General features: G+C 41.2%; 2 protein-coding genes and 1 pseudogene across 3 annotated transcripts in view; 2 read left to right on the top strand and 1 right to left on the bottom strand.

Moving 5' to 3' along the window:
* The window catches only part of LOC309977420 (uncharacterized protein), a 281,570-nt gene that overhangs the window by 198,569 nt on the left and 56,530 nt on the right, over positions 1-26,471 (bottom strand). The gene's annotated exons all lie outside the window — the stretch shown is intronic.
* Positions 1,716-12,290, top strand: LOC309977073 (outer mitochondrial transmembrane helix translocase-like; annotated as a pseudogene). The gene is made up of 3 exons: positions 1,716-2,039; positions 2,267-2,723; positions 12,082-12,290. The product of its transcript is annotated as an outer mitochondrial transmembrane helix translocase-like (transcript).
* LOC309977424 (uncharacterized protein) overlaps positions 19,054-26,471 on the top strand; it is a 34,299-nt gene continuing 26,881 nt past the window's right edge. The window contains exon 1 of the mRNA XM_082863529.1: positions 19,054-19,112. Within this exon, the coding sequence (XP_082719655.1) occupies positions 19,098-19,112 (15 nt within the window). The 5' untranslated portion in view covers positions 19,054-19,097. The remainder of the gene's footprint in view (positions 19,113-26,471) is intronic.

Genomic DNA, 26,471 nt, shown 5'->3' with positions numbered 1-26,471 from the left:
ATTCTTCAGTTCTGTTGGATTGTTATACTTTCTAAGTCTTTGTTAAAAACTTTTCATTTCTTGCTCTGTGCATCCATTCTCCTTCTGACGTCTTTGATCACCTTTATGGTCATTACTCTGAGCTCTTCCTTTGGTAGAATGCATATCTTCATGTAACTAAGTTCTTCTGGGGTTTTATCTTCTTCCTTTATCTGAACCATAATCCTCTGTTGCCTCATTCTGTCTAAATTGCTATTTGTATTTTTAGGTATGTGGTAGGTTAGCTGACCTTCTCATCCTTGGAGGGATGAGAAAGTGTCTCCCACTTTAGGCGACATCCTTTGTGTCCCAGCAGTACACTCCCCTCTTGTAAGCCAAGGGTCAGGGGCCAGCTGGTCCCAGGGTTGTGTCTGGCCTGTGTTTGCAGATTCTGTCTGTAGACTGCAGGACTTCAGTTTTTTTCCTTCTCACGTGTGCCCCATGGTGGGTGAGGCTGGTCTCGAGGCTTGTGCCTGCCCACTGGTGGGTGGAGCTGGGTCTTGGCCCTCTGGTGGGCAGGGCCAGGTGTAGATGCATGTGTAGAGATGGCTGTGGGCTCAGGATTTCTTTAGGCAACCTGTCGGCTATGGTTGGGGCTGTGTCCCCACCCAGTTTCTTGTTTAGCCTGAGCAGTCCCAGCACAGGAACCCACAGGGTGTTGGATGGTGCTGGGTCTTGGTGCTGACATGTCAGCCTCCTGGAGAGCTCATGCAGATGAATGCTTCCCGAGATGTCTGCCACCAGTGTTTACGTCCCCAGTGTGAGCCACAGACGCCTCCCCAGTAGACCATGTAAGACCAGCAGATAGGTCTGGCCCATGCTTCTATCCTATTACTGCTTTTGCCTTTTGTCTCTGTATGTTGGCCTTTGAAGAGTGAGGTATTGGGCTTCCCTGGTGGCCCAGTGGTTAAGAATCCACCTGCCAATGCAAGGGACACGTGTTCAAGCCCTGGTCTGGGAAGATCCCACATGCCGTGGAGCAGCTAAGCCCGTGCACCACAACTACTGAGCCTGTGATCTAGAGCCCGTGAGCCGCAACTACTGAGCCCGCCCGCCACAACTACTGAAGCCCGCGCACCTAGAGCCTGTGCTCTGCAACAAGAGAAGCCACAGCAATGAGAAGTCCGTGCACTGCAATGAAAACCCAACGCAGCCAAAAATAAATAAATTTTTTTTTTAAAAAAAGTGAGGTATCTGTGAGGGAGTGAGTCGCGGGTTCCCACAGGGCTTTGTGGGAGGGGTGAAGGGTCCAGCTGAGGTCTTTTGCGGACCAGATCGGATCTGGGAAGCCAAGCTGGAAAGGTCACCTCCCTTTCCTCTCACACCCCACCTTAGTGCCACCCCCCAGCTTCCCGCAGCCCTTGGTATCCATTGGATTAACCTCCAAGGGCGTCCCAGTCCTCACCTTGCCGTCCACCTGGCCTAGGCCCTTAGGTCTCTGTTAGTGCTGCCCCTATGAGTTAGGCCATTTCCAGGGAAAGTTTAGGTAGCTGGCTTGCTGCAGGGGCATGGGGTTGTCTTGGGTGACCTCAGAACCAGGGTCCTAGGGGAAGGTGGCCAGAATGAGCCAGATCTGATTGTTGCACAGGCACTGGTACGACCTAGTGCAAAAATGGAGGTGGTTCTTCCAGCCCAGGCACCCTTTCACAGAGAATGGTGGTGTTAGCAATTTCCTGTTCTTCATGCGACTGTTAACAATCAAGATGGAACATGCTGAAGCCTTTTCTCGTCCCCTGAGTCGGAATGATGTTGGTTTAATTTTCTGTTTGATGATATTTGATGCAATAACATACTTTATAATCGAATGGATGATGGATGCCATTCATCCAATCAGAAAGCAAAAGCTCTGAAACAGAAAAATTAAGCCAATTGGCGTGAAAAATGTGAAGCTTTCAGACTATGAAATGGGTATTGCTGCTCATCAAGACCGTCTGAACACGTATGTTACTTGGAGTGATATAGGAGGTTTAAATTATGTCATTATGGATCTGAAAGATACAGTCATCTTACCTATCAAAAAGAAACATTTGGGGCTTCCCTGGTGGCGCAGTGGTTGAGAGTCCGCCTGCCGATGCAGGGGACACGGGTTTGTGCCCCGGTCCGGGAATATCCCACATGCCGCGGAGCGGCTGGGCCCGTGAGCCATGGCCGCTGAGCCTGCGCGTCTGGAGCCTGTGCTCCGCAACGGGAGAGGCCACAACAGTGAGAGGCCTGTGTACCGCCAAAAAAAAAAAAAAAAGAAAAAAAGAAACATTTGTTTGAAAATTCCAAGCTTCTGCAGCCTCCAAAAGGTGTTTTTTCTCTATGTGCCTCCATGCTGTGGTAGAACATTGATTACCAAGGCTACAGCCAAAAAAGCAGGTTGTTTTCTTAACCTTCAGCCTTCAACACTGACCGGTAAGTGGTGTGGAGAATCTCAGAAACTACCTACTGCTTTTTTCTCCCTGCCATGAAGCCACAGTCTTCCATCATCTTTATAGATGAAATTGACTCCTTTCTATGAAAACGTTCAAGTTCTGACCATGAAGCTACAGCCATGATGAAAGCTCAGTTGATGAGTCTTTGGGATGGATTGGGTACTGATCACAGGTGCCAGGTCATAGTGATGGGAGCTACGAATCATCCTCAGGATTTTGACTCTGATATAATTGGAAAAATGCCTATGAGATTTCATGTCAACCAGCCTGTTCTAACCAAACCTCAGTGTGGGAGTTGGCTACCGGCGATGCATCCAAAAAGATATTGCTGTGATTTATGTATCCTGACATATTTTTGAAAATAATGTGTAATCTGCTGTTTTTTAATGTTGTCCTCAAATTCTTCATTCTATCCCATGATTTGATGGTGGTATGGAGTTCATCCATGTAAGGTGATTTTCTTTGTCCTTGTTCTGTCAGTTACTGAGAGAGATGTATCAAAGTCTCAAGGTGTAATTGTGGATTTGTGTATTGATCCTTTCAGTTCTATCAGTTGTTGCTTCACAAATTTTGCTGCTGTTCTTTTGTGCATATACACTTAGCATTGTGTGGTCTTCATGGTAGATTGGCCCTTTTTTCATTATGTCATTTGCTATTACCCTTGGTAATTTTATTTTCTTTGAACTTTATTTTATCTGCTATTAAGAAGACACTCCTCTTTCCTTTCAGTTCATGTTTACATGGTGTAAGTTTTTGATTCTATTGACATTGTGAGTGAGATAAATCTTTGTTGTGTGAAGATGTTCCCTGCATTGTAGGCCGTTTACCAGCATCACTGAACTGTACACACTAGACACCAGAAGCGCTACCCCAGTTGTGACACTAAAAGGTGTGTCCAGATTTTTGCAGATGTTTCCTGGGAGTAGTGTGATCTCCCGTGGATATCCTTTCAGTAACAGAAAAGATAGTAGTATGGCATTTGGTTTTCAACTTCCCTTGATGTAATATTACAATCAAGACCTGATATTATGAATGAACAAGCTGTTTTCCAAGCAAGAGGGATCTCATGAGACCATTATGAGATCCTCACTGGTGATGGAAGTTGTATTCGTATAGACATTTTTTTGTTTTCATTTCAGTTGGAACTGAGGTGAATGTATTTTGTGTGTGAACAAAGTAAAGATAACTTTCTTTTATTTATTTTTTTATTGAAGTATAGTTGCTTTACTATGTTTCAGATGTACCACAAAGTGATTCACTTATATGTATATTTTTTTCTGATTCTTTTCCATTATAGTTTATTACAAGATATTGAATATTTTTCCCTGTGCTACACAATAGTTCCTTGTCGATTATCTATTTTATATATAGAGTGTGTATATGTTAATCTCACATTCCTAATTTATCCCTCCCCTCGTTTCCCCTTTGGTAACCGTAAGTTTGTTTCTACTGTCTCTAAGTCTGTTTCTGTTTTATAATTAAGTTCACTTGTATCATTATTTCAGACTCCACATATAAGTGATATATGATATTTGTCTTTCTCCATATGACTTACTTCACTTAGTATGAAAATCTCTAGGTCCATCCATGTTGCTGCAAATGGCATTCTCTCATTGTCTTTTATGGCTGAGTAATATCACATTGAATACATGTATGTACCACATCTTCTTTATCCACTCATCTGTTGATGGACATTTAGGTTGCTTTTGTGTCTTGGCTATTGTAAGTAGTGTCGTGATGCACATTGGAGTATATATGTCTTCTTGAAGTAGAGTTTTCATTTTTCTGGATATATGCACAGGAGTGGGATTGCTGGGTCATATGGTAACTCTATTTTTAGTTTTTTAAGGAATCTCAATGCTGTTCTCCGAAGTGGGTGCACCAATTTACATTCCCACCAACAGTGTACAAGGGTTCCTGTTTCTCCACACCCTCTCCAGCATTTATTGTTTGTAGACTTTTTAATGATAGCTATTCTGACTGGTGTGAGGTGGTACCTCGTAGTTTTTATTTGCATTTCTCTAATAATTAGTGATGTTGAGCATCTTTTCATCTGCGTTTTGGCCATGTGTATGTCTTCTTTGGAGAGATGTTTATTCAGGTCTTCTGCCCATTTTTTTATTGGGTTGTTTGGTTTTTTGATATTGAGCTATATAAGCCGTTGTATATTTTGGAAATTGACCCGTTGTTGGTTGTCTCATTTGCAAATATTTTCTCCCATTCTGTAGGTTGTTCTTTCATTTTGTTTATGGTTTCCTTTGCTTTGCAAAAGCTTTTAAGTTTCATTAGGTCCCATTTGTTTATTTTTGCTTCTGTTTCCATTACTCTAGGAGAAGGATTCAGTATATCTTTCTATCTGTTTGTGTCATCTTTGATTTCTTTCATCAGTATCTTATAATTTTCTGAGTACAGGTCTTTTGCCTCCTTAGGTAGGTTTATTCTTAGGTATTTTATTCTTTTTAATGCGATGGTAAATGGGATTGTTTCCTTAATTTCACTTTCTGATATTTTGGTTTTACTGTATTCAAATGCAACAGATTTCTGTATATTAATTTTGTACCCTGCAACTTTACCCTCTTCATTGGTGAGCTCTAGTAGTTTTCTGGTGGCATCTTTAGGATTTTCTATGTATAGTATTATGTCATCTGCCAACAGTGACGGTTTTACTTCTTCCCAATTTGGATTCCTTTTATTTTTCTTGTCCAGTTGCTGTGGCTAGGGACTTCTTTCTGATGAAGCTGTACTAATCACATATTACAATATTATTTCCAATCATTTATCACCCTCCTGTGAGGTCATGCATGTCTGCCCTTTGATATCAAGCTTGGCCAATTGACATAGGCAACCCTTCCATCCCTTTGAGAGGATTGCTCTTCCCTCCCTATTTTATGCAAGCTTGGTCATTTGAGTTCCTTGGCCCATTTGGTGTGAATAGAATGACATGTTTTTAAGTGGTGCTGGGAAAACTGGACAGCTACATGTAAAAGAACGAAATTAGAACACCATACACAAAAATAAACTAAAAATGGAATAAAGACCTAAATGTAAGGCCAGACACTATAAAACTCTTAGAGGAAAACATAGGCAGGACACTCTATGACATAAATCACAGCAAGATCCTTTTTGACCCACCTCCTAGAGAAATGGAAATAAAAACAAAAATAAACAAATGGGACCTAATGAAACTTAAAAGCTTTGCATAGCAAAGGAAACCATAAACAGGATGAGAAGACAACCTCAGAATGGGAGAAAATATTTACAAACAAACAACTGACAAAGGATTAATCTCCAAAATATACAAGCAGCTCATGCAGCTCAATATCAAAAAAACAACCCAATCCAAAAATGGAGAAGACCTAAACAGACATTTCTCCAAAGAAGATATGCAGATTGCCAGCAAACACATGAAAGGATGCTCAACATCACTAATCATTAGAGAAATGCAAATCAAAACTACAATGAGGTATCACCTCACACCAGTCAGAATGGCCGTCATCAAAAAATCTACAAACAATAAATGCTGGAGAGGGTGTGGAGACAAGGGAACCCTCTTGCACTGTTGGTAGGAATGTAAATTGATAACAGCCACTATGGAGAACAGTATGGAGGTTCCTTAAAAAACTAAAAATAAAACTACCATGTGATCCACCAATCCCACTACTGGGCGTATACCCTGAGAAAACCATAATTCAAAAAGAGTCATGTACCACAGTGTTCGTTGCAGTTCTATTTACAATAGCCAGGACATGGAAGCAATGTAAGTGTCCATCGACAGATGAATAGATAAAGAAGATGTGGCACATATATACAGTGGAATATTACTTAGCAATAAAATGAAGCGAAACTGAGTTATTTGTAGTGAGGTGGATGGACCTAGAGACTATCATACAGAGTGAAGTAAGTCTGAAAGAGAAAAACAAATACTGTATGCTAACACATACATATGGAATCTAAAAAAAAAAAAAAAAAGGTTCTGAAGAACCTAAGGGCAGGACAGGAATAAAGATGCAGATGTAGAGAATGGACTTGAGGACACGGGGAGGGGAAAGGGTAAGCTGGGATGAAATGAGAGAGTGGCAATGACATATATACACTAACAAACGTAAAATAGATAGCTAGTGGGAAGCAGCTACATAGCACAGGGAGATCAGCTTGGTGTTTTGTGTTCACCTAGAGGGATGGGATAGAGAGGGTGGGAGGGAGATGCAAGAGGGAGGGGACATGGGGATATATGTATATGTATAGCTGATTCACTTTGTTATACAGCAGAAACTAACATACCATTGTAAAGTAATTTTACTCCAATTAAGATATTAAAAAAAAAAGAATGGCATGTTTACATGGATGCTTTCAAAGTCTTTGTTCTGTATAGCCTTGTTTCCTCTCTACTGCAAGAATGTTTTTGGGTAGACTGAAATTTTACCCTTAATGACAATTGAATTATAGAAATAAGCAAGAGGTGATAATAATGATAGAGGTCATATGAGGAAGCAATACATATTTGTTGTTATAATCCAGTGAGAATTCAGGAATATTTGTCACCACAGCAAAACTTTTAGAAAGCTGACTGGTACACTTTCAATGACCTTTTGTTTTTTCATCCCCACCTTCACCTCCCAGAGTCAAGGTTACAGGTAAGAATGTATTATCTCCAGGAATTGTTTCACCTTTGACATCTTGATGTCAAGAATTCTTTTCCTAAATAATTACCCTTATTACTTCCAATTTCTGTTTTCTCTTCCCATTAGAATAGCCATTCATTTTTATTTTATCTAGAAATATATTACTTTTTGTAGTCCAACTACCTCAATGGCCTATGTGTTCTCAGTTATAACATTTCGAAGTGGTGTATCATAATCAAATGTTTGTAAATAACCTCAAGCCTTGCCCTTTTACCTGGTCCTGCCTTCCCCCGCCTATGTAAGCCTCAGAACTGGATGAACTGAGTTATGGATGTAAGTCCCATGCCAAGCAGGAAGTTCACATTAATAACCAAAATAACCAAAACCCTAGCAAACAAACAAAGAAAGAAAAAAGAAAGAGCCCTTAGGTTTTCAGATGTTTTAATAAATTGCTATCCATTTTCAAGTTTTTAATTTCTCCTGAAGTACTGGTCAGTTGTAAACTTCATATGTTCTGTTCTCATTTTCATTCAGTTGAGAATACATGCTAATTGCCTTTGTAATTTCTTCCTTGTTCCAACCTTGTTCATTAGTAGGTCTTTATTTTCCATATACTTGTGGTCATTATTTTCCATTATACTTTTTCCAGATATTTTTTGTTTATTGATTTCTGGTTTTTCCATTGTGGTCATAGAAATATTTTGTATAATTTGAATTCTTATAATTTATCAAGACTTGTTTGATGGCCAAAAATATGGTTTGTCTTGGTAAAGTGCTTGGAAGATCTTGAAAAGTTATCTCATTATGTTGGGTGTTCTTACAAAGGAAAAACTTGATTTTCTTCCTCCTGTGGAGGAAAAATCCATTTCTTCCTACTGTGTGTTTCTTTCCTCTGTGTCTCCTATGTCTCACACCACAACACCCTCACATAGAACACTTCTGACACTTTTGGTCACTGATGTGTGAGGAGTTTTCTGCACAACAAGCAATTCGTGGGACACCAGCTGTGTATCCTACCGTTCAGCTCAATTCTGACACCGCCTGTACTGAGATCGCATGAGATCCTACAGATCTCACAGGACTGCCATCCCTTTCAGCACACTTCAGGTGGCAGCACAAATGTACGTTATCACCTGTGCTTCTGACCAATAGGCTGTAAGATCATAAGTTTCAACAACCCCCTCTGTCACCCTCTGTAAGCCAGGAGTAAAGAATCTGCACTTGGAAGTTATGTATTCATTTGCAAGAATGCCTGGTAAATTCTGGAAAAAACGTACTAGAGGAAATATGTTCAGACTTATTATAATGCATTGAAGCTAAATGAGTGAGTCACTGACTTCAAAATCTCAGTGGTCGGGAGTGGAATGAAAAGTTCAGAAAGAGACCTCAGGGCTAGAAGGTATTTTATTCCATCATTGGTCTTCACCTGTGAAATCAACCTAAATCTCTGACACGTGGGTGTTCTTTAAATGACTTTCGTCACCTCCATCCCTCAGAGGTTATCTTTTCACTCTGTTGATGGTATCATTTGGCACACCGAATTTCTGCGTTTGATGCAGGTAAGGTTCCAGCTTCCTTCTTCTGCTGGTAGATATCTAGTTTGCCAGCACCATTTGTTAGTGAGACTGTCCTTTCCTCTTTGTGTAGTCTTGGTACCCTTGTCAAAACACTTTACATACTGGAAAGGATTATTTTGCGGCATTCTGTTCTGTTCCATTGGTTTATTAGATAGCACAGGGAACAATATTCAATATCCTTAATAACCATAATGGAAAAGAATATGAAAAGAATATATGTATTGTATGTATAAGTGATTCACTTTGCTATACAACAGAAATTAGCAGAATATTGTAAATCAAGTATACGTCAACCAAATAAATTTTGTAAAAACACAGAAAAAAAAGAATATATTCCCGTTAGTCATGATGGTCTTTTAAATGTGTTGATTTAAAAAAAATATATTTATTTATTTATTTTTGGCTATTATTATTTTTGGCTGCATTGGGTCTTCGTTGCTGCTCACGGACTTTCTCTAGTTGTGGTGAGCAGGGGCTACTCTTCCTTGCAGTGCGTGGGCTTCTCATTGCAGTGGCTTCTCTTGTTGCGGAGCATGGGCTCTAGGTGCATGGACTTCAGTAGTTGTGGCACGTGGGCTTTGTAGTTGTGGCTCGGGTGCTCTGGAGCACAGGCTCAATAGCTGTGGCGCATGGGCTTAGTTGCTCCGCGGCATGTGGGATCTTCCTGGACCAGGGATCAAACCATGTCTCCACTGGCAGGCAGATTCTTAACCTTTGCACCACTAGGGAAGTCCTTGGAAGGTTGGTCTTAATTGTTTATAAATGTTGGGTTGAATTTTGCAGTGAAGCTATCTTGCTTTCCTTTGCTGAATGGTTTTTGAATACTGGTTCAATCTCCTTAAAAGTTATAGGCTTGTTCAGATTTTTAATTTCTTTATAATTCTGTCTTGGTAGGTTGTGTTCTGTATGGATTTATCCATATCTTCTAGGTTATCTGATATTTAGGCATAGAATTGTCTAAATATTTTCTTCTAAATTTAAAAAAAATTTCTGAAGAATCAGTTGTAATCTGCTATAATGTCCCCTCTTTGATTTCTGATTCAGTCATTTGAGTCTTCCCTTTGTTGTTAATCTGGATAAGGATTTGTCAGTTTTGTTATCCTTTTCAAATAACGATGTTGTACTGTTGTCATTTTCTCTGGTTTTATTCTACATTTCATTTGTCTCTGATCCTTTTTCCTACCTTCTGCTAGCTTAAGCATATTTTGTTCTTCTAAGATCTTTTTATTTTGCTTTTTTTTAAAAAGGAATTTTTTAGTCACCATATACGTTCGCAAGGTAATTCATCACAGGTGTGGCATAGAGTAAGTATTTTAAAGAATAATGGGGACTTCCCTGGCGGTCCAGTGGTTAAGACTTTGCCTTCCGGTGAAGGGGCTTGCAGGTTCGATGGAGAGCTATGATCCCACATGCCTTGGGGCCAAAAAACCAAAACATAAAACGAAGCAGTATTGTAACAATTGAATAAAGACTAAAAATGGTCCACATTAAAAAAAAAAACTTTAAAAAATGAATAATGCAGTTCTCATCAAAGTTTTTTCTCCTATTTTGATTTCTCTTCATTTTATCTATATGAGATGATGCATGATAATGAAACTTACTGTGAGTTATACACCAGGACAGTCTGCTCATTTTACCTGAAAATACTTTAAGTATGCTAATTTCCCTATGTAAACATCATCCTGTTTCAAAGGATTCCCATGTCTCTCTGGTTGAAATGTTTCACATGTAGGGATGTGATAAAGCATAGTTTATAGTAGATATTATCTAACAGATACTGCCTTAAAAATATTGGGGGTCCAAATGAAGTTACTGTATATTTGGTAATCTAGTTTTACTTTCTTTGGGGTTCAAATTAAAGAGAATATACCTCCCTACTAAATGCTGTTAGAAATATTGCAACTTAATTATTCTTTAAATGGAAATAAATCCCAGTGTCTTCTGAAGACTGCTTTTTTTCAGGCTTTGTTACCCACCCTTGACAAAACTTTAAGAAATAGAAAATAAAAAACTAAAATATATTTGGAAATAAAAAGTGAAAAATTCTAATTATGTTCATAATGAACATATAATCAATTTGAAATTACATTGTGTTATTATGTATTTAAGTAGAATTTCATTAAAAGTTTTGGGGAAAGATACTTAAAAGTAATTCTCCCAAGTGTGGAATAGAGTAAGTTTTTTAAACAATAATGCAGTTCTCATCAAAAGAAAAAAGTTTTTTCTTCTAGTTTGCTTTCTCTTTTTATGTTATCTATATGAAATTCTGGATGCTAACTATACTTATTGTGATAATCATTTCACAGTGTATGTCAGTCAGTTACTTATGCTCTACAGCTTAAACTTATACTGTGATGTTTGTCACTGTATAAAGTGTTGCTTATACAACTCTATGTCACTGTTTACAGAATTGGTTTTAGAAAGGCAAGTAATTAAAACACATTGGATAAAAGAAAGAATAATGCAGTTTATAACAGTTTTAAAAAAATGTATTGCTGTTTTTAAGGCAATTTTTAGTGACCTAAATGATCACATGTCTTAGTCTTCCATCTCAGACCTCCGGGTACTGTCCCTGAGTTTGTGGAACTCAGCACTATGTTGAGTTTGCCCTTCTGCGTGAATGGGGAATAGAAGAAAAAAAAGCAGTTTTGTAGGGTGTCAGTATGAAATAGCCCATTTCTACCCAGGGGGAGTTTTGTATTTGTTATTTGTAATACAGAGAGTAGTCCCATTCTTATTTCTTAAAGCTGCTTAAATTAATTCCAATTTAGGAAGTGTTCCTGGATCCAACTAATGGCCCACGTCAACCCCTCCCTCTCCGCTCCTAGAGACCCAAGTTCCCAGACCAGTGAATTGCTTCAGCCTCACTAGCAGGACGTCAGAACAACTTGCTGTGAGAAATAGGTTTTTATTAAACCCTTTTAGTCTTAAGAGGAAATATCTTGGCTTCCAACATAACTGGCCCACAGGTGAAAACTGTTACAGCCAGTAACTTAAAGGAATGTAGTCAAGGTAACAGGCGCACCAACCCCGCCCTGCTCCCTGCACCTCCCTCCTGCGCTCAGTGCGCAGACCTGGGCGCTCTCCTCGCCCCGCCCCTCGCCGCTGGCGCTCCGCCTAGGCCCCGCCCCGGAAGCCCTCCCTCGAACGCCAGGCGCCCTTTCCTCAGGACGCGGAGAGCGGAGAGTGCTGAGCCAAGGTCGCAGAGCGGAGTGTAAGTTTCTTTCCAGTGTAAATTTGTGCAGCCCCCCCCCCCCCCCCCGCCGACCACCGTCACCCTCCGCCGCACCCGTCCCAGAGTAAGTCCAGACGTGGCAGTTGCAGGTCGGGTATCTTTTCGTTTGGGTTTTAATTTTTTCTGAGGCTGGTCCGTTCCCTTGGCTTTTTCAGCCTTCGGTCCACGTAGACACCGTCTTTGGCGACATTTTCCTGTTTAAAACTCTTTAGTACCTCCGCCCTCCCCCTGTAAAGTCCTCTTCCGCGAGGTGGATTCGCGCCCCGCAGCCTCGCCCTCTCGGCCCCTGGAGGGCTGCGCCGGCCGCCGCGCTCCCGGACAGGCCGCGTCCTTCCCGCGGTCCTGGGGTTCTGCAGAGCCCCGCTCCACTCCTGAGACCCCCTACCTCCCTCCCAGCGCCTCTGTCCTCGCCTCCTCCTAAGGCCGGTCCTTCTGCTTCTCTGGCCTCCCCTTCCTGGTCAGCCCTTCCCCTCACCCCGCGTTGGGGGAGGTGACCTGGTCCAGCCTTGTGACACCTAGTGTTGTTCCGTGTCGTATTCAGCTCTATTGAAAAATGTGCTCTTCCGGTCCGCAGGCATCTCATTCAGTCTCCAGCCCCTTAAATGGGCGAGGGGCATCAGGAGAAGCAGAGACTGAGCGACTGAGAGAGAAAGATTAAAACTGCGAAGGAGAAAAGCATGAGGGAGAACCGATGGGAACGTAGAGGGTGGCTGAGGGACTTGCAAAGAGGTAGTAAAGTGAAAGAGATTAAGCCTTGAAAGTAGCAGGTGAATAAAATAGAGGAGTAAATGAAAAAGCCAGATCTCCAGGGATTGGAAAACAACAAGGGAGAGCTGCCCTGGAGGAGGGGGAGGCGAACGGTGGTGAGGTACGTCAGACGTGGAGAGGATAAAACGTGGAACCATGGACTTCAGTGCATCATGGTGCTGGCAGAGAAAGAAGCCAAAGGGTGACAAGAGCAGAGGAAGAAAGAAGAGCAGGAAGGAAGCACAGCCACCTGGGGTTCCAGAGAGTGGGGAGGAAGGGGGAGTAACAGGGAGAGAAGGAGTGTAACCCGGAGGGCAGAGATGAGGCAAACAAGAGGCAGAAATACCTGCAGATTTTAGACAGAATCAGAAAGGTTGGAGAGAAAGAGCATCTCGAAGGGGAATAAGTTGCAGAGTGGGACAGGACAGGTGTGAGGGAAGAAATAAGAGGGGAGAAACAGCAGGAGTGTAGAGGGGAATAAAAAGAGACACACAGACCAAGATGAAATAGGGAGACAGGTGAACAGAATGAGATGGAAACGCCTAGTAAAAGTAGAGAGGGTAAACTGGATCCAGGTGGATGGTGAGTTGATTGGATATAGATGATTAAGTTGTGATGATATTGATTCGTGTCTTTAGAATCTAATACATTTAAAATTTCTTTAAATTATACAGATGAGGATGAGAATTGCAAAACTCCTGTCAATAAGGCTTGTGTCTTTTGTTATTTTTTGTATCAGAAGATAACTTCCATTTGCAAACCTTGTTGAGCCAGCAGGCAGTGACTTGATTCACTCAGTTGTCACCCCTGTACCTTTTCCTGACATGGGGTAGAAGTCAGGGGAGAGGAGAAGTGGGGCAAGAAATGACTGACTCTGTCACTATGTGGTGGTGGCTTTTTAAGGCAACATTGTTTTTTTTAATGGATTTACATTTTTCTTTTTCTTTACATATGGTTCTTTTTGTAGCTTGGAATAAATCTTAGTTCATTCAATTTCTTCTTTCCTATAAATCATTTTTAACTTATGAAATAAGCTTTTTTAGTCTCCAATATTCTAGTCATGTCATTCTTTTCCAAGTGTGATATACCCTCAGTTTTTATTTTAAAACTTTGTTACCAGATTTTTAGATTAAAAATAATACACACATTATTTCTTTTTCAAATTTGTTTCAGATTCATTCCTCGCCTGAGTGCTTTCTTCTCTTCATCTAATATATTTGAAATTTTCTTTGGTAAGTAGAAATAACTTTAGACTATTTTGATGAGTACTTGGCAAAGATGTCAATGATCTTTTATAGTAACAGTCAAAACCTAGTTTAACCAGTTAGTCTAATCCTTTTTTTCCGTTTTCCGTGGTCGGGGAAGATAGTGAGCTATGAGGTGATACGAAGATGTTTCCCTCAGGTCCCTTTTGATTCTTCTGTGCAAATGAGGAAGGATGGGTGGGATTGACTTGGAACCTTCTTCCAACAGCGTCCCTCTACTCACGATCTACTCAGATCTTATTTCTAAGCTGATCCCTTACAATGTTTCCTGCACCAGGGATATATATTTGCAATTCTGTGTTTTTAAAACATTTTACTGCAATCTTCTGATAAAGAAGAATTACCTGCTTGGTACCAGTGTGATCGAACCTTGAAAGAGAAGTTTCCTTTGTTCAGGCACATGAAAGATGGTCCTGGTGTTAAATGGGATGGTTGATAAAGACAAACTGTGCCCACTTGCCCATCAGGTGACCTTTTCAGAATTCAGTCACACCCGGTTCTATTCACTCAGCTCAGACCTTGTCATAAATGTCTCCCCTCTGGGCCTCAGGGAGCCCACTTGTAACATGGAGATGAGAGACTAGACCAGAAACTCTGAGCGTGAGCAACACTGACCCCTGAGATGATTGGCCACATTGGGCGTGTGTCTGTGTGTGGCGGTTCTTCTTGGAGGGAGTGCCCGCTTGTAATTAGAATATTAAGTGGGTCCCAGGCCTCCCAAAGTGAAAAACTAAAAGAAAAACGGTAGGATGGATGCAGGAACATAGGCTCCGAGTCGGAGACCATCATCAGGTGTCCTCCATGAATAAGGATAAATCTCCAGGGAGATTTTGTCACTTCCTGACACTCAGACCTCCACTGGCTTCCATTTGCCCTCAGGAGAAAATCCCGCCTCCTCCCTGTGGCTGCTCAGCCCTGTGTCATCCTCAGGGCCCTGCCAGTGTCCCCAGCCTCATCCTGGGAGCTTTTCTCATGGTTCACTCTGCTCTGGTCACATTCACCTTTTCTCTGTTTCCAAACACCATCTGTCTCAGACGTTAGTTTTCGCTCTTACCTTTGGTTATTAAATCACCATCCTCAGGCCCTTTGCCCCCTTCAGGTCTAGGCTCAGAGAGGGCTCCCCATCCTGCCTTGACAAGCTCTGTCATTTTAACCAGGTTTTATTGCCTTTAAAGTCAGTCACCCTCATCTGAAAGCCCTTCTCCATTGATTATTTTCAGTCTTTCCTGGTTACCCTTTATTAAGGGCTCAGTGTTCCTCCCCTTCCCAGGATGGCTGCAGTACCTGATACTGGAGGTGTCTTTAGATGTTAGGACTGTGGGTTGGGCTGGATAATCCTCAAGGGAGACCAAGAGAACAGGGCAGGTGATGAGGATGTTTCCTGTATTCTGGACATTTCAGCTGTGATTGATGTTTACCACATGTGGCTACTGAATTACTGAAAAGAAGAGCCCCAAAATACAGGAGTCCTAAAAAGCCCATGGATGTCCTCATGCGGTGTCCTGAGGTGTCCTCTTGTTTAGTCTCCTGTGTGACTGCTCTGCTACAGCCCCCAGTGTTCCAGGCTGTGCACATCCAGGTACCAGTCGCCACCTTGGACAGGAGCCTTGCCTTCCAGCAGTTCATCTGCACAGAGTCAGCGGTAGTGGTTTCACTGCGCTAAGGGTGGGCAGAAGGATAACCTAATGGGGCATGAAGGAGGCCTCCCTTAAAGAGCTAGAACATCTTCCAAGTAGGTGTGAGTGGGGACAACAGGAAACTGAGACCTGGGGACCCTCTCTTTGAGACGTCCTCCCTGATCTCAAATGCCTTTGTACCCAGACTCCATAATGTCCCCAGGTGGTGGCAGACTTTCCCAAGAGGACCAGTTTCTTTCTTTTTTTTCCCTTTTTTGCGGTACGCGGGCCTCTCACTGTTGGGGCCTCTCCCGTTAAGGAGCACAGGCTCCTGACGTGCAGGCTCAGCGGCCATGGCTCTTGGGCCCAGCTGCTCTGCGGCATGTGGGATCTTCCCGGACCGGGGCATGAACCCGTGTCCCCTGCATCGGCAGGCAGACTCTCAACCACTGCGCCACCAGGGAAGCCGTCTGTTTTTTTTAAATAAATTTATTTATTTTAGGCTGCACTGGGTCTCTGTTGCTGCACACGGGCTTTCTCTACTTGCAGCAAGCAGGGGCTACCCTTCATTGTGGTGCGCGGGCTTCTCATTGCGGTGGCCTCTCCTGTTGCAGATCACGGGCTCTAGGCACGCGGGCTTCAGTAGTTGTGGCACGCAGGCTCAGTAGTTGAGGCGCACGGGCCCAGTTTCTCCGCGGCATGTGGGATCTTCCTGGACCAGGGTTAGAACCTGTGTCCCCTGCATTGGCAGGCGGACTCCCAGCCACTGTGCCACCAGGGAAGCCCAAAGGGCCAGTTTCTTGATTTTCATACTGCATGCCCAATATCCTTTGGGTGGCAGCTTGTGTACATTCCTGTTTGGATCCCTTTGCCGAGAAGTCCCTGTGCCTTTTAGTCTCCTTTAGTCAGTCATGCATGGAGAAGAGGTAGAAAAATGGGGAAAGCGGAGAGGAGCCTGTAGGGACCGCAGGAGGGATATGGCAGCAAGCGGGGGCATCAAGATGAGCCCAGTGAATGGTGTGTGCACCTGTCCCAAGGGTAGTTAACGGGATCGAGGGCTGTGTGGATCTGTTGGAAAGGAATGTCTCAGTTCAGGCTGGAGAACCTGGCAGTGGGTTTGTTGGAGAACCTGCATGGAATGGTTTGAGGTGCCCTAGTGTCTTAGCTCAGGTTCCTGGGACGTCAGTGTTGAGGCTGACATTTCCCTGCATGGGTTTGGTTTGATAACTCGTGATCACACGTGAGCAGCAGTGAAGAAAGTGGAATTTGGCTGAGAGAAATGTTTTCCTCCACTGTTAGAACTATGGCCTGAGCAGAGCCCACAGGGAGCTCTGGGTGCAGGAGGATGGGTGCCTTGGTCTTAAGGGGCTGGATCTAGAGGGTGCCCCCCAGCATCCACTCCACACACTGACTTTTGTTGGCTCTTTTAGGAGGACAAGCATCAACATGCCACCAGTACAGTAATATAAGGAAAATCTCAGATCATTTTTTGCGTTAACGTTGGTATCTTTGAGTATTTGGTGTTGCAAGTGAAGAAAGTTTCATATGCGTTTGGAAAGATGCAAAGAGAATCTGGAGTGTTGCCTTGGAAGATGTTGGGGTCTCACTGGGGCATGTGCATCATTGGAAGTATCTCTCTTTTTAGTAGTTTTTTGGAGATTCCAGTGTTTTGCCTGGGTCACTGTAAATGAAAATACGGTGCCTTGTGTCTAGTGGGTCCTTGGGTGTCCTCTTATGTATTATCCCTCATGCATGAGTTATTAGGGCTTGAAATGTTTTCTGTCATTGTGTAACAGGATGAGGGGATCATTATGGGCTCTATGGACACTGTGTTGGACCCCATGAGAGTTTGTAAGTTTGTTTGAGTCCAGACTGGAAATTATGAGTAGTAAGCTTAAGACTGCAGAATGTTTTTAGTAGGGAGGTCCTGCTAGGTATGCGTCTATGAGCCCAACTTGAGAAGAGTCATGAAGTCTTGTGTTGTTGGGAAAGATTATTGCAAGAATCAGAGGACAGCAACACTGCAGTGATCTGCAGTCCGGGGGCTCATCCTTGGGAAGATGCAGCTGCAACTTTCTTGCTGCCAGGCCAGTGCTGGGTACTCTATTATCCACTCCTGTCCCTCCCAAAATATGCACAGAGGCACAATACAGAGAACAGGGAACCTTTGTGTGCTGTTGGTGCGTGGGTAAATGGTACCGCTAAATTGGAAAACAATATGGAGGTTCCTCAATAAATTAAACATAGAACAGGCACACAATCTATCAAACCGTCTTCTGGCAGATATCCAAAGGAAAGGAAATCAGTGTTTTCAGGGACACATCTGTAGTCTCATGAGTATTATGGTATTTGCAGTAACCAAGGAACAGAAACAACCAAAATGTCTGTTGACAGAAGAATGGGTAACAAAATCGTGGTATCAAAACATATACTGTATATTGTATAGTATGTATATAATATGTATAATGAAATGTTATTCACTGTATATAAATATGAAAAATCAAGAATCCTGCATTTATGACAAAATGAATGAACCTAGAGAACATTATGCTAAGTGAAATAAGCCTGACAAAGGACAGATATTGTACATGGAAACTAGAATTATCAAACTCGTAGAGCCATAGAGTAGAAAGGCTGTTACCAGGAGCTGGGTGGTAGGGAAAATGGGGCAATGTCTGTCAAAGTATACAGATTTTCAGTTGTAAAATGGATAAGTTCTGGGGATGGGATGTACTGCATGCTGCCTATACTGTTTCTATATACTTGAAATTTGCTCACAGAGAAACAATTAAGTGTCCTCACAACAAACACACAAAATGGTAATTGTTAGTTGATGGAAGTGTGACTTACTTGATAATTATTCACAGTATACACATCTGTCAGAGGATCACTTTGTATACCTTACATTTACATCATTTTAATTCATCAGTTACACCTCAGTAAAGCTGGGAAAGAATAAGAAAGTGGGGGCTGTGCTGGGCTTGCCTCCTGTGAGTGGTGCTCAACCCAGGCTTCCCATTAGATCGATGAGGCTTTATGCATAGACATGTTTTGTACCCTCTGACCAGGTACCCTCTTCATGTAGTCAGTGTGGGACCAAAGTTCAATAATATTTATGTTGCCCCAGGATGTTCCAATCCGGATCCCTCACTGAGCATCAGGACTCTGGGTCCCCCCGTTCCTGAGGGCTGAGATCTGGGCTGAGGGTGAGGGCTCTGCTCTGCGTGGGGATGGATCAGGGCTGGTCTGTGACCTGCAGGGGATCGTCGGGTCCAGCTGAGGTGCCCGCTGCTGCTGGGTACGTGAGGGCCTCACCAGGAGGGGAGCCTGAACTGAAGGAAAGGGTGGGAAAACTCACCTGTTGGACTCTGCGTAGGAGTTTATTGCCCCAAATCCCTCCTGGGACAGTGGGCAGCAGAGGACCATCTGTTCCACATGCTGAGGGCTTCCCTGTGTGTGTGGTGGTGACTCAGGAAGGGGGTGTGTTGATTGCAAGCATTAAACAGCCTGTTTTCAACTTTCAAGGTCAACCGCTAAAGACTCACGTTTCCTGAGGAGGAAGCCCGGAAGAGGAGGGAGAGGAAAGAAAAGGAGTCGGAAATGGCTCTTTCTCAGGTAAAGTCATATTTTTGGTTGATTCTCGGTCTGTTTTTTCTGAAATGCCCTTTTTTGGACTTGCTGATCTTGTCTGACTCTGAAGTATCCTGCCTGACACCTGTACCTCACACTCACCCGGGGCCCTCCCTCAGGGTCTGTCGTCTCCACTTAGATTTCACACCCGCGGATTGGAGACGTGGTGTCAGTGCTCTTGGGCAGCAGGGACTGTTGAGGGGCCCCATCCGGGTGCACTGTCCACTCTCTGTCAACCAGGGTACAGAAGCTGCCCTTGGAAGTCAGGTATTAACATGCACAATACCTGGTAAAATCCGGAAATCAGGCCAGTTGGAGCAGTTTGTTCTGACTTTTTCTAAGGCAGTTCAAGGTAAACATGTGAGTCACTCTCCTTAAATCTTAATGACTGGGAATGGAATGGAAAGTTCAAAAATAGACATCAGTGGCAGAGGGTGTTTTAGTTTATCATCTGATTTAAACTATGAAATCAACCTAAATCTCTGGCAGTTGGAAATTCTTTAAATTACTTTCATCACCTCCATTCCTCAGAGGTTGTCTTTTCACTCTGGATTGTATCCTTTGACAGACAGAAAGTTTTGCTTCTGATACGGGCAAGATTCCAGCTTCATTCTTTTCCTAGTAGATATCTCTTTTCTCAGCACCATTGTTATTGATACTCTCCTTTCCCCTATGTGTATCTTGGCACCCTTGTGAATACATTTTACATATATGCAAAGGATTATTTCTGAGTATTGTGTTCTGTTCATTTGGTTTATGTTATCTGTGTTTATACCAGTACCACACCATCTTGATTACTTCTTAATATGTTTTGAAATAAAAAGGGAGGCCTTCACCTTTCTTCTTGTTCAAGAGACTTTTGGCTATTTGTGGTCTCTAGAACTGCCCTGTGACTTTTAGCATTTTTTTTTCCCTCTATTTCTGCAAAGATTGCTATGGAAATTTTGATAATGGGTCCACTGAATCTGTAGAACAGTTTGTGTAGCTTGGATTTTTTAAGAGAATAAGTCTTCCAGCCCATGAGTACAGGTTGTCTTTCTATTTGTATCTTTTTGGATTTCTTTTAGCAATGGTTAGTAGTTTTCAGTGTACAAGTCTTTCACCATGTTGGCTAATTTATTCCTAAATATTTCATCCCTTTTTAATGCTATAGTAAATAAGATTGTTTTCTTGTTTTCTTCTGACATTGTTCATTGTGTATAGAAATGCAACCGATTTTTGCATTTGGAGTTCGTATACAACAACTTTTCTGACACTCTTGATATAGCAGGTTTCTTACGGAATCTTTATGATTTTTACATATAAAACCTTGTCATCTAGGAAAGAAGGTAAGTTTACTTTTTTAGTTTGGATAACTTAGATTTCTTTTTCTTATCTAATTGCTCTGGCTAGGAGTTTCAGTACATTGTTGAGCAGTGGTGCAGAGAGTGTGCATCCTTGCCTTCTTTCTGATCTCAGGGGACAAGCTTTCAGTCTGTCCCCATTGAGAATGTTGTTAGCTGTACTTTTTTCATAAATGGCGTTTATTATGTTGAGAGAATTTACTCTTTCTGGTTTTTTGAGTGTTTTATCTTGAAAGGTTGTTGAATTTTGTCAAAGGCTTTTCTCTGCATCAGTTGAGATGGTCCTGTGTGTTTTTTTCCTTTACTCTGTTAATGTGGTGTATCACATTAATTGATTTTGTATGTTGACTCCTCTTTGCCTTATATGAATAAAATCCACTTGGTCAACATGTCAGATCTTTTTAATGTGGTATTATTTTGCTAGTATGTTGTTAAGGATTTTGCATCAATATTCATCAGGGGTATTGGTTTCTAGTTTTACTTTCTTGTTGTGTTTTTGTCTGAGATTGGTATCAGAATCATGCTGGCTCCATAGAAAGAATTTGCAAGAGTTCCCTCTTCAACTCTAATTTTAGCAGGATTAGTGGTAATTCTTTTGTAAATATTTCATAGAATTTGGTCCTGGGTTTTTCTTGTTTGTTTGTTTTTTAAAAATTATTATTTATTTATTTTTGGTTGTGTTGGGTTTTCATTGCTGGGCGTGGGCTTTCTCTAGTTGTGGCGAGTGGGGGCTACTCTTTGTTGCGGTGCACAGGCTTCTCTTATTGTGGAGCATGGGCTCTAGGCCCACAGGCTGCAGTAGTTGTGGCACGTGAGCTCAGTAGTTGTGGCTTGCAGGCTCTAGAGTGCAGGCTCAGTAGTTGTGGCAAATGGGCTTAGTTGCTCCATGGCATGTGGGATCTTCCCAGACCAGGGTTCGAACCCGTGTCCCCTGCAATGGCAGGTGGATTTTTAACCACTGCGCCACCAGGGAAGCCCTGGGTTTTTCTTTGTTTGAGGTTTTTGATTACTTTTTGAATTTCTCTAGTTATAATTCGGTTCAAATTTTTTATTTTTTTTCTTTTGAATTTTATTTTTTTATACAGCAGGTTCTTATTAGTTATCCATTTTATATATATTAGTGTATATATGTCAATCCCAATCTCCCAATTCATCACACCACCACCACCTCCCCCGCCACTTTCCTCCCTTGGTGTCCATATGTTTGTTCTCTATATCTGTGTCTCAGTTTCTGTCCTGCAAACTAGTTCATTTGTACCATTTTTCTAGGTTCCACGTATATGCGTTAATATACAATATTTTTATCTTTCTGACTTACTTTACTCTGTATGACAGTCTCTAGATCCATCCACGTCTCTGCAAATGACCCAATTTCGTTCCTTTTTATGGCTGAGTAATATTCCATTGTATATATGTACCACATCTTCTTTATCCATTCGTCTGTCGATGCGCATTTGGGTTGCTTCCATGACCTGGCTATTGTAAATAGTGCTGCAGTGAACATTGGGGTGCGTATGTCTTTTTGAATTGTGGTTTTCTCTGGGTATGTGCCCAGTAGTGGGATTGCTGGGTCATATGGTAATTCTACTTGTAGTTTTTTTAAGGAACCTCCATACTGTGTTCCATAGTGGCTGTATCAGTTTACATTCCCACCAACAGTGCAAGAGGGTTCCCTTTTCTCCGCACCCTCTCCAGCATTTATTGTTTCTAGATTTTCTGATGATGCCCATTCTAACTGGTGTGAGGTGATACCTCATTGTAGTTTTGATTTGCATTTCTCTAATAATCAGTGATGTTGAGCAGCTTTTCATGTGCTTCTTGGCCACCTGTAAGTCTTCTTTGGAGAAATGTCTATTTAGGTCTTCTGCCCATTTTTGGATTGAGTTGTGGGGTTTTTTTTGTTTTTTGTTTTTTTGCAGTGGCATATTTTATATATTAATAGAGGGACTTAAATAAGACAGTTGTAGAAGCTGAAAGACAGGAAAGAAAAAAATGAATCTATGTGATATCTCGAAAACACATTTTTTTTTTTTACCATAGGTACATTTTAAAAAATTTTTTTAAAGGTAACACTAGTGTTTTCTTTTTTTAAAATTGCACACAGGTCTATAAACCTAATAAGTAGGTTTTTTCTGTTTTTTTTTTTATACAGCAGGTTCTTATTAGTCATCAGTTTTATATACATCAGTGTATACATGTCAGTCCCAATTGCCCAATTCATCACATCACCATCACCACCACCCCTGTGGCTTTCCCCCCTTGGTGTTCATACATTTGTTCTCTACGTGTGTGTCTCAATTTCTGCCCTGCAAACTGGTTCAGCTGTACCATTTTTCTAGATTCCACATATATGCGTTAATATACGATATTTGTTTTTCTCTTTCTGACTTACTTCACTCTGTATGACAGTCTCTAGATCCATCCACGACTCTCTACAAATGACGCAATTTCGTTCCTTTTTATGGCTGAATAAAATTCCATTGTATATATGTACCACATCTTCTTTTTTTTGTTTTGTTTTTTTGTTTCTTTTTTTTGCGGTATGTGGGCCTCTCACTGTTGTGGTCTCTCCTGTTATGGAGCACAGGCTCCAGACGCGCAGGCTCAGTGGCCATGGCTCACGGGCCCAGCCGCTCCGCGGCATGTGGGATCTTCCTGGACCGGGGCACAAACCCGTGTCCCCTGCATGGGCAGGCGGACTCTCAACCACTGCACCACCAGGGAAGACCATACCACATCTTCTTTATCCATTCGTCTGTTGATGGGCATTTAGGTTGCTTCCATTACCTGGCTATTGTAAATAGTACTGCAATGAATATTGGGGTGCATGTGTCTCTTTGAATTGTGGTTTTCTCTGGATATATGCCCAGTAGTGGGATTGCTGGATTATATGTTAATTCTATTTTTAGTTTTTTAAGGAACCTCCATACTGTTCTCCATAGTGGCTGTATCAGTTTACATTCCCACCAACAGTGCAAGAGGGTTCCCTTTTCTCCATACCCTCTCCAGCATTTGTTGTTTGTAGCTTTTCTGATGAAGCCCATTCTAACTGGTGTGAGATGTTACCTCCTTGTAGTTTTGATTTGCATTTCTCTAATCATTAGTGATGTTGAGCAGCTTTTCATGTGCTTTTTGGCCACCTGTAAGTCTTCTTTGGAGAAATGTCTATTTAGGTCTTCTGCCCATTTTTGGATTGGGTTGTTTGTTTTTTGAATATTGAGCTGCATGAGCTGTTTATGTATTTTGGAGATTAATCCTTTGTTGATTCGTTTGCAAATATTTTCTCCCATTCTGAGTGTTGTCTTTTCGTCTTGTTTATGGTTTCCTTTGCTGTGCAAAAGCTTTGAAGTTTCATTAAGTCCCATTTGTTTATTTTTGTTTTTGTTTCCATTATTCTAGGAGGTGGATCAAAAAAGACCTTGCTGTGATTTATGTCAAAGGGTGTTCTTCCTATGTTTTCCTCTAAGAGTTTTATAGTGTCTGGCCTTACATTTAAGTCTCGAATACATTTTGAGTTTATTTTTGTGTATGGTGTTAGGGAGTGTTCTAATTTCATTCTTTTACATGTAGCTGTCCAGTTTTCCCAGCACCACTTATTGAAGAGACTGTTTTTTCTCCATTGTATATCTTTGCGTCCTTTGTCATAGATTAGTTGACCATAGGTGCATGGGTTTAATTCTGGGCTTTGTATCTTATTCCATTGATCTATGTTTTTGTTTTTGTGCCAGTACCATATTGTCTTGATTACTGTAACTTTGTAGTATAGTCTGAAGTCAGGGAGCCTGATTCCTCCAGCTCCGTTTTTTTCCCTCAAGACTGCTTTGGCTATTTGGGGTCTTTTTTGTCTCCATACAGATTTTAAGATGATTGGTCTAGTTCCGTAAAAACTGCCATTGGTAATTTGATAGGGATTGCATTGTATCTGTAGATTGCTTTGGGTAGTATAGTCATTTTCACAATATTGATTCTTCCAATCCAGGAACATGGTATATCTCTCCATCTGTTTGTATCATCTTTAATTTCTTTCATCAGTGTCTTATAGTTTTCTGCATACAGGTCTTTTGTCTCTAGGTAGGTTTATTCCTAGGTATTTTATTCTTTTTGTTGCATGGTAAATGGGAGTGTTTCCTTAATTTCTCTTTCAGATTTTTCTTCTTTAGTGTATAGGATTGCAAGAGATTTCTGTGCATTAATTTTGTATCCTGGAGCTTTACCACATTCATTGATTAGCTCTAGTAGTTTTCTGGTGGTATCTTTAGGATTCTCTATGTATAGTATCATGTCATCTGCAAACAGTGACAGTTTTACTTCTTTTCCAATTTGTATTCCTTTTATTTCTTTTTCTTCTCTAATTGCTGAGGCTAGGAGTTCCAAAACTATGTTGAATAGTAGTGGTGAGAGAGGACATCCTTGTCTTTTTCCTGATCTTAGAGGAAATGCTTTCAGTTTTTCACCATTGAGAATGATGTTTGGTGTGGGTTTGTCATATATGACCTTTATTATGTTGAGGTAGGTTCCCTCTGTGCCCACTTTCTGGAGAGTTTTTATCATAAATGGATGTTGAATTTTGTCAAAAGCTTTTTCTGCATCTATTGAGATGATCATATGGTTTTTTTCTTCAGTTTGTTAATATGGTGTATCACATTGATTTTCATATATTGAAGAATCCTTGCATCCCTGGGATAAATCACACTTGATCATGGTGTATGATCCTTTTAATGTGTTGCTGGATTCTGTTTGCTAGTATTTTGTTGAGGATTTTTGCATGTATGTTCATCAGTGATACTAGTCTGTAATTTTCTTTTTTTGTAGTATCTTTGTTTTGGTATCAGGGTGATGGTAGCCTCACAGAATGAGTTTGGGAGTGTTCCTTCCTCTGCAATTTTTTGGAAGAGTTTGAGAAGGATGGGTGTTAGCTCTTCTCTAAATGTTTGATAGAATTCACCTGTGAAGCCATCTGGTCCTGGACTTCTGTTTGTTGGAAGATTTTTAATCACAGTTTTGATTTCATTACTTGTGATTGGTCTGTTGATATTTTCTATTTCTTTCTGGTTCAGTCTTGGAAGGTTATACCTTTCCAAGAATTTGTCCATTTCTTCCTGGTTCTCCATTTTATTGGCATAGAGTTGCTTGTAGTAGTCTCTTAGGATGCTTTGTATTTCTGCGGCGTCTGTTGTAACTTCTCCTTTTTCATTTCTAATTTTATTGATTTGAGTCCTCTCTTTTTCTTGATGAGTCTGGCTAATGGTTTATCAGTTTTGTTTATCTTTTCAAACAACCAACTTTTAGTTTTATTGATCTTTGCTATTGTTTTCTTTGTTTCTGTTTATTTTATTTCTGTTCTTTATGATTTCTTTCCTTCTAATAACTTCGGGTTTTGTTTGTTCTTTCTCTAGTTCCTGTAGGTGTAAAGTTAGATTGTTTGAGATGTTTGTTGTTTCCTGAGATAGGATTTTATTGCTGTAAACTTCCCTCTTAAGCTTCCCTTGTTGTGTTTTCATTGTCATTTGTCTCTAGGTATTTTTTGATTTCCTCTTTGATATCTTCAGTGATCTCTTCGTTTTTTAGTAACGTATTGTTTAGCCTCCATGTGTTTTTTATGTTTTTTCCCCTGTAATTGATTTCTAATCTCATAGTGTTGTGGTCAGAGAAGATGCTTGATATGATTTCAGTTTTCTTAAATTTATTGAGGCTTGATTTGTGCCCCAAGATGTAAACTATCCTCGATGATGTTCCGTGCAGACTTGAGAAAAAAGTGTAATCTGCTGTTTTTGGATGGAATGTCCTATAAATATCAAATATCAAATAACAAATATCAAATCTCTCTGGTCTATTGTGTCATTTAAAGCTTCTGTTTCCTTATTAATTTTCTGTTTGGATGATCTATAAGTGAGGTGTTAAAGTCCCCCACTATTACTGTGTTACTGTCGATTTCCTCTTTTATAGCTGTTAGCAGTTGCCTTATGTATTGAGGTGCTCCAGTGTTGGGTGCATATAGATT

The sequence above is a fragment of the Leucopleurus acutus genome (genome assembly GCF_964270905.1).
Source record: "Leucopleurus acutus genome assembly, chromosome: 20".
In the NCBI taxonomy this organism is placed as follows: Eukaryota; Metazoa; Chordata; class Mammalia; order Artiodactyla; family Delphinidae; genus Leucopleurus; species Leucopleurus acutus.
This window is presented reverse-complemented; position numbering and strand designations above follow the sequence as displayed.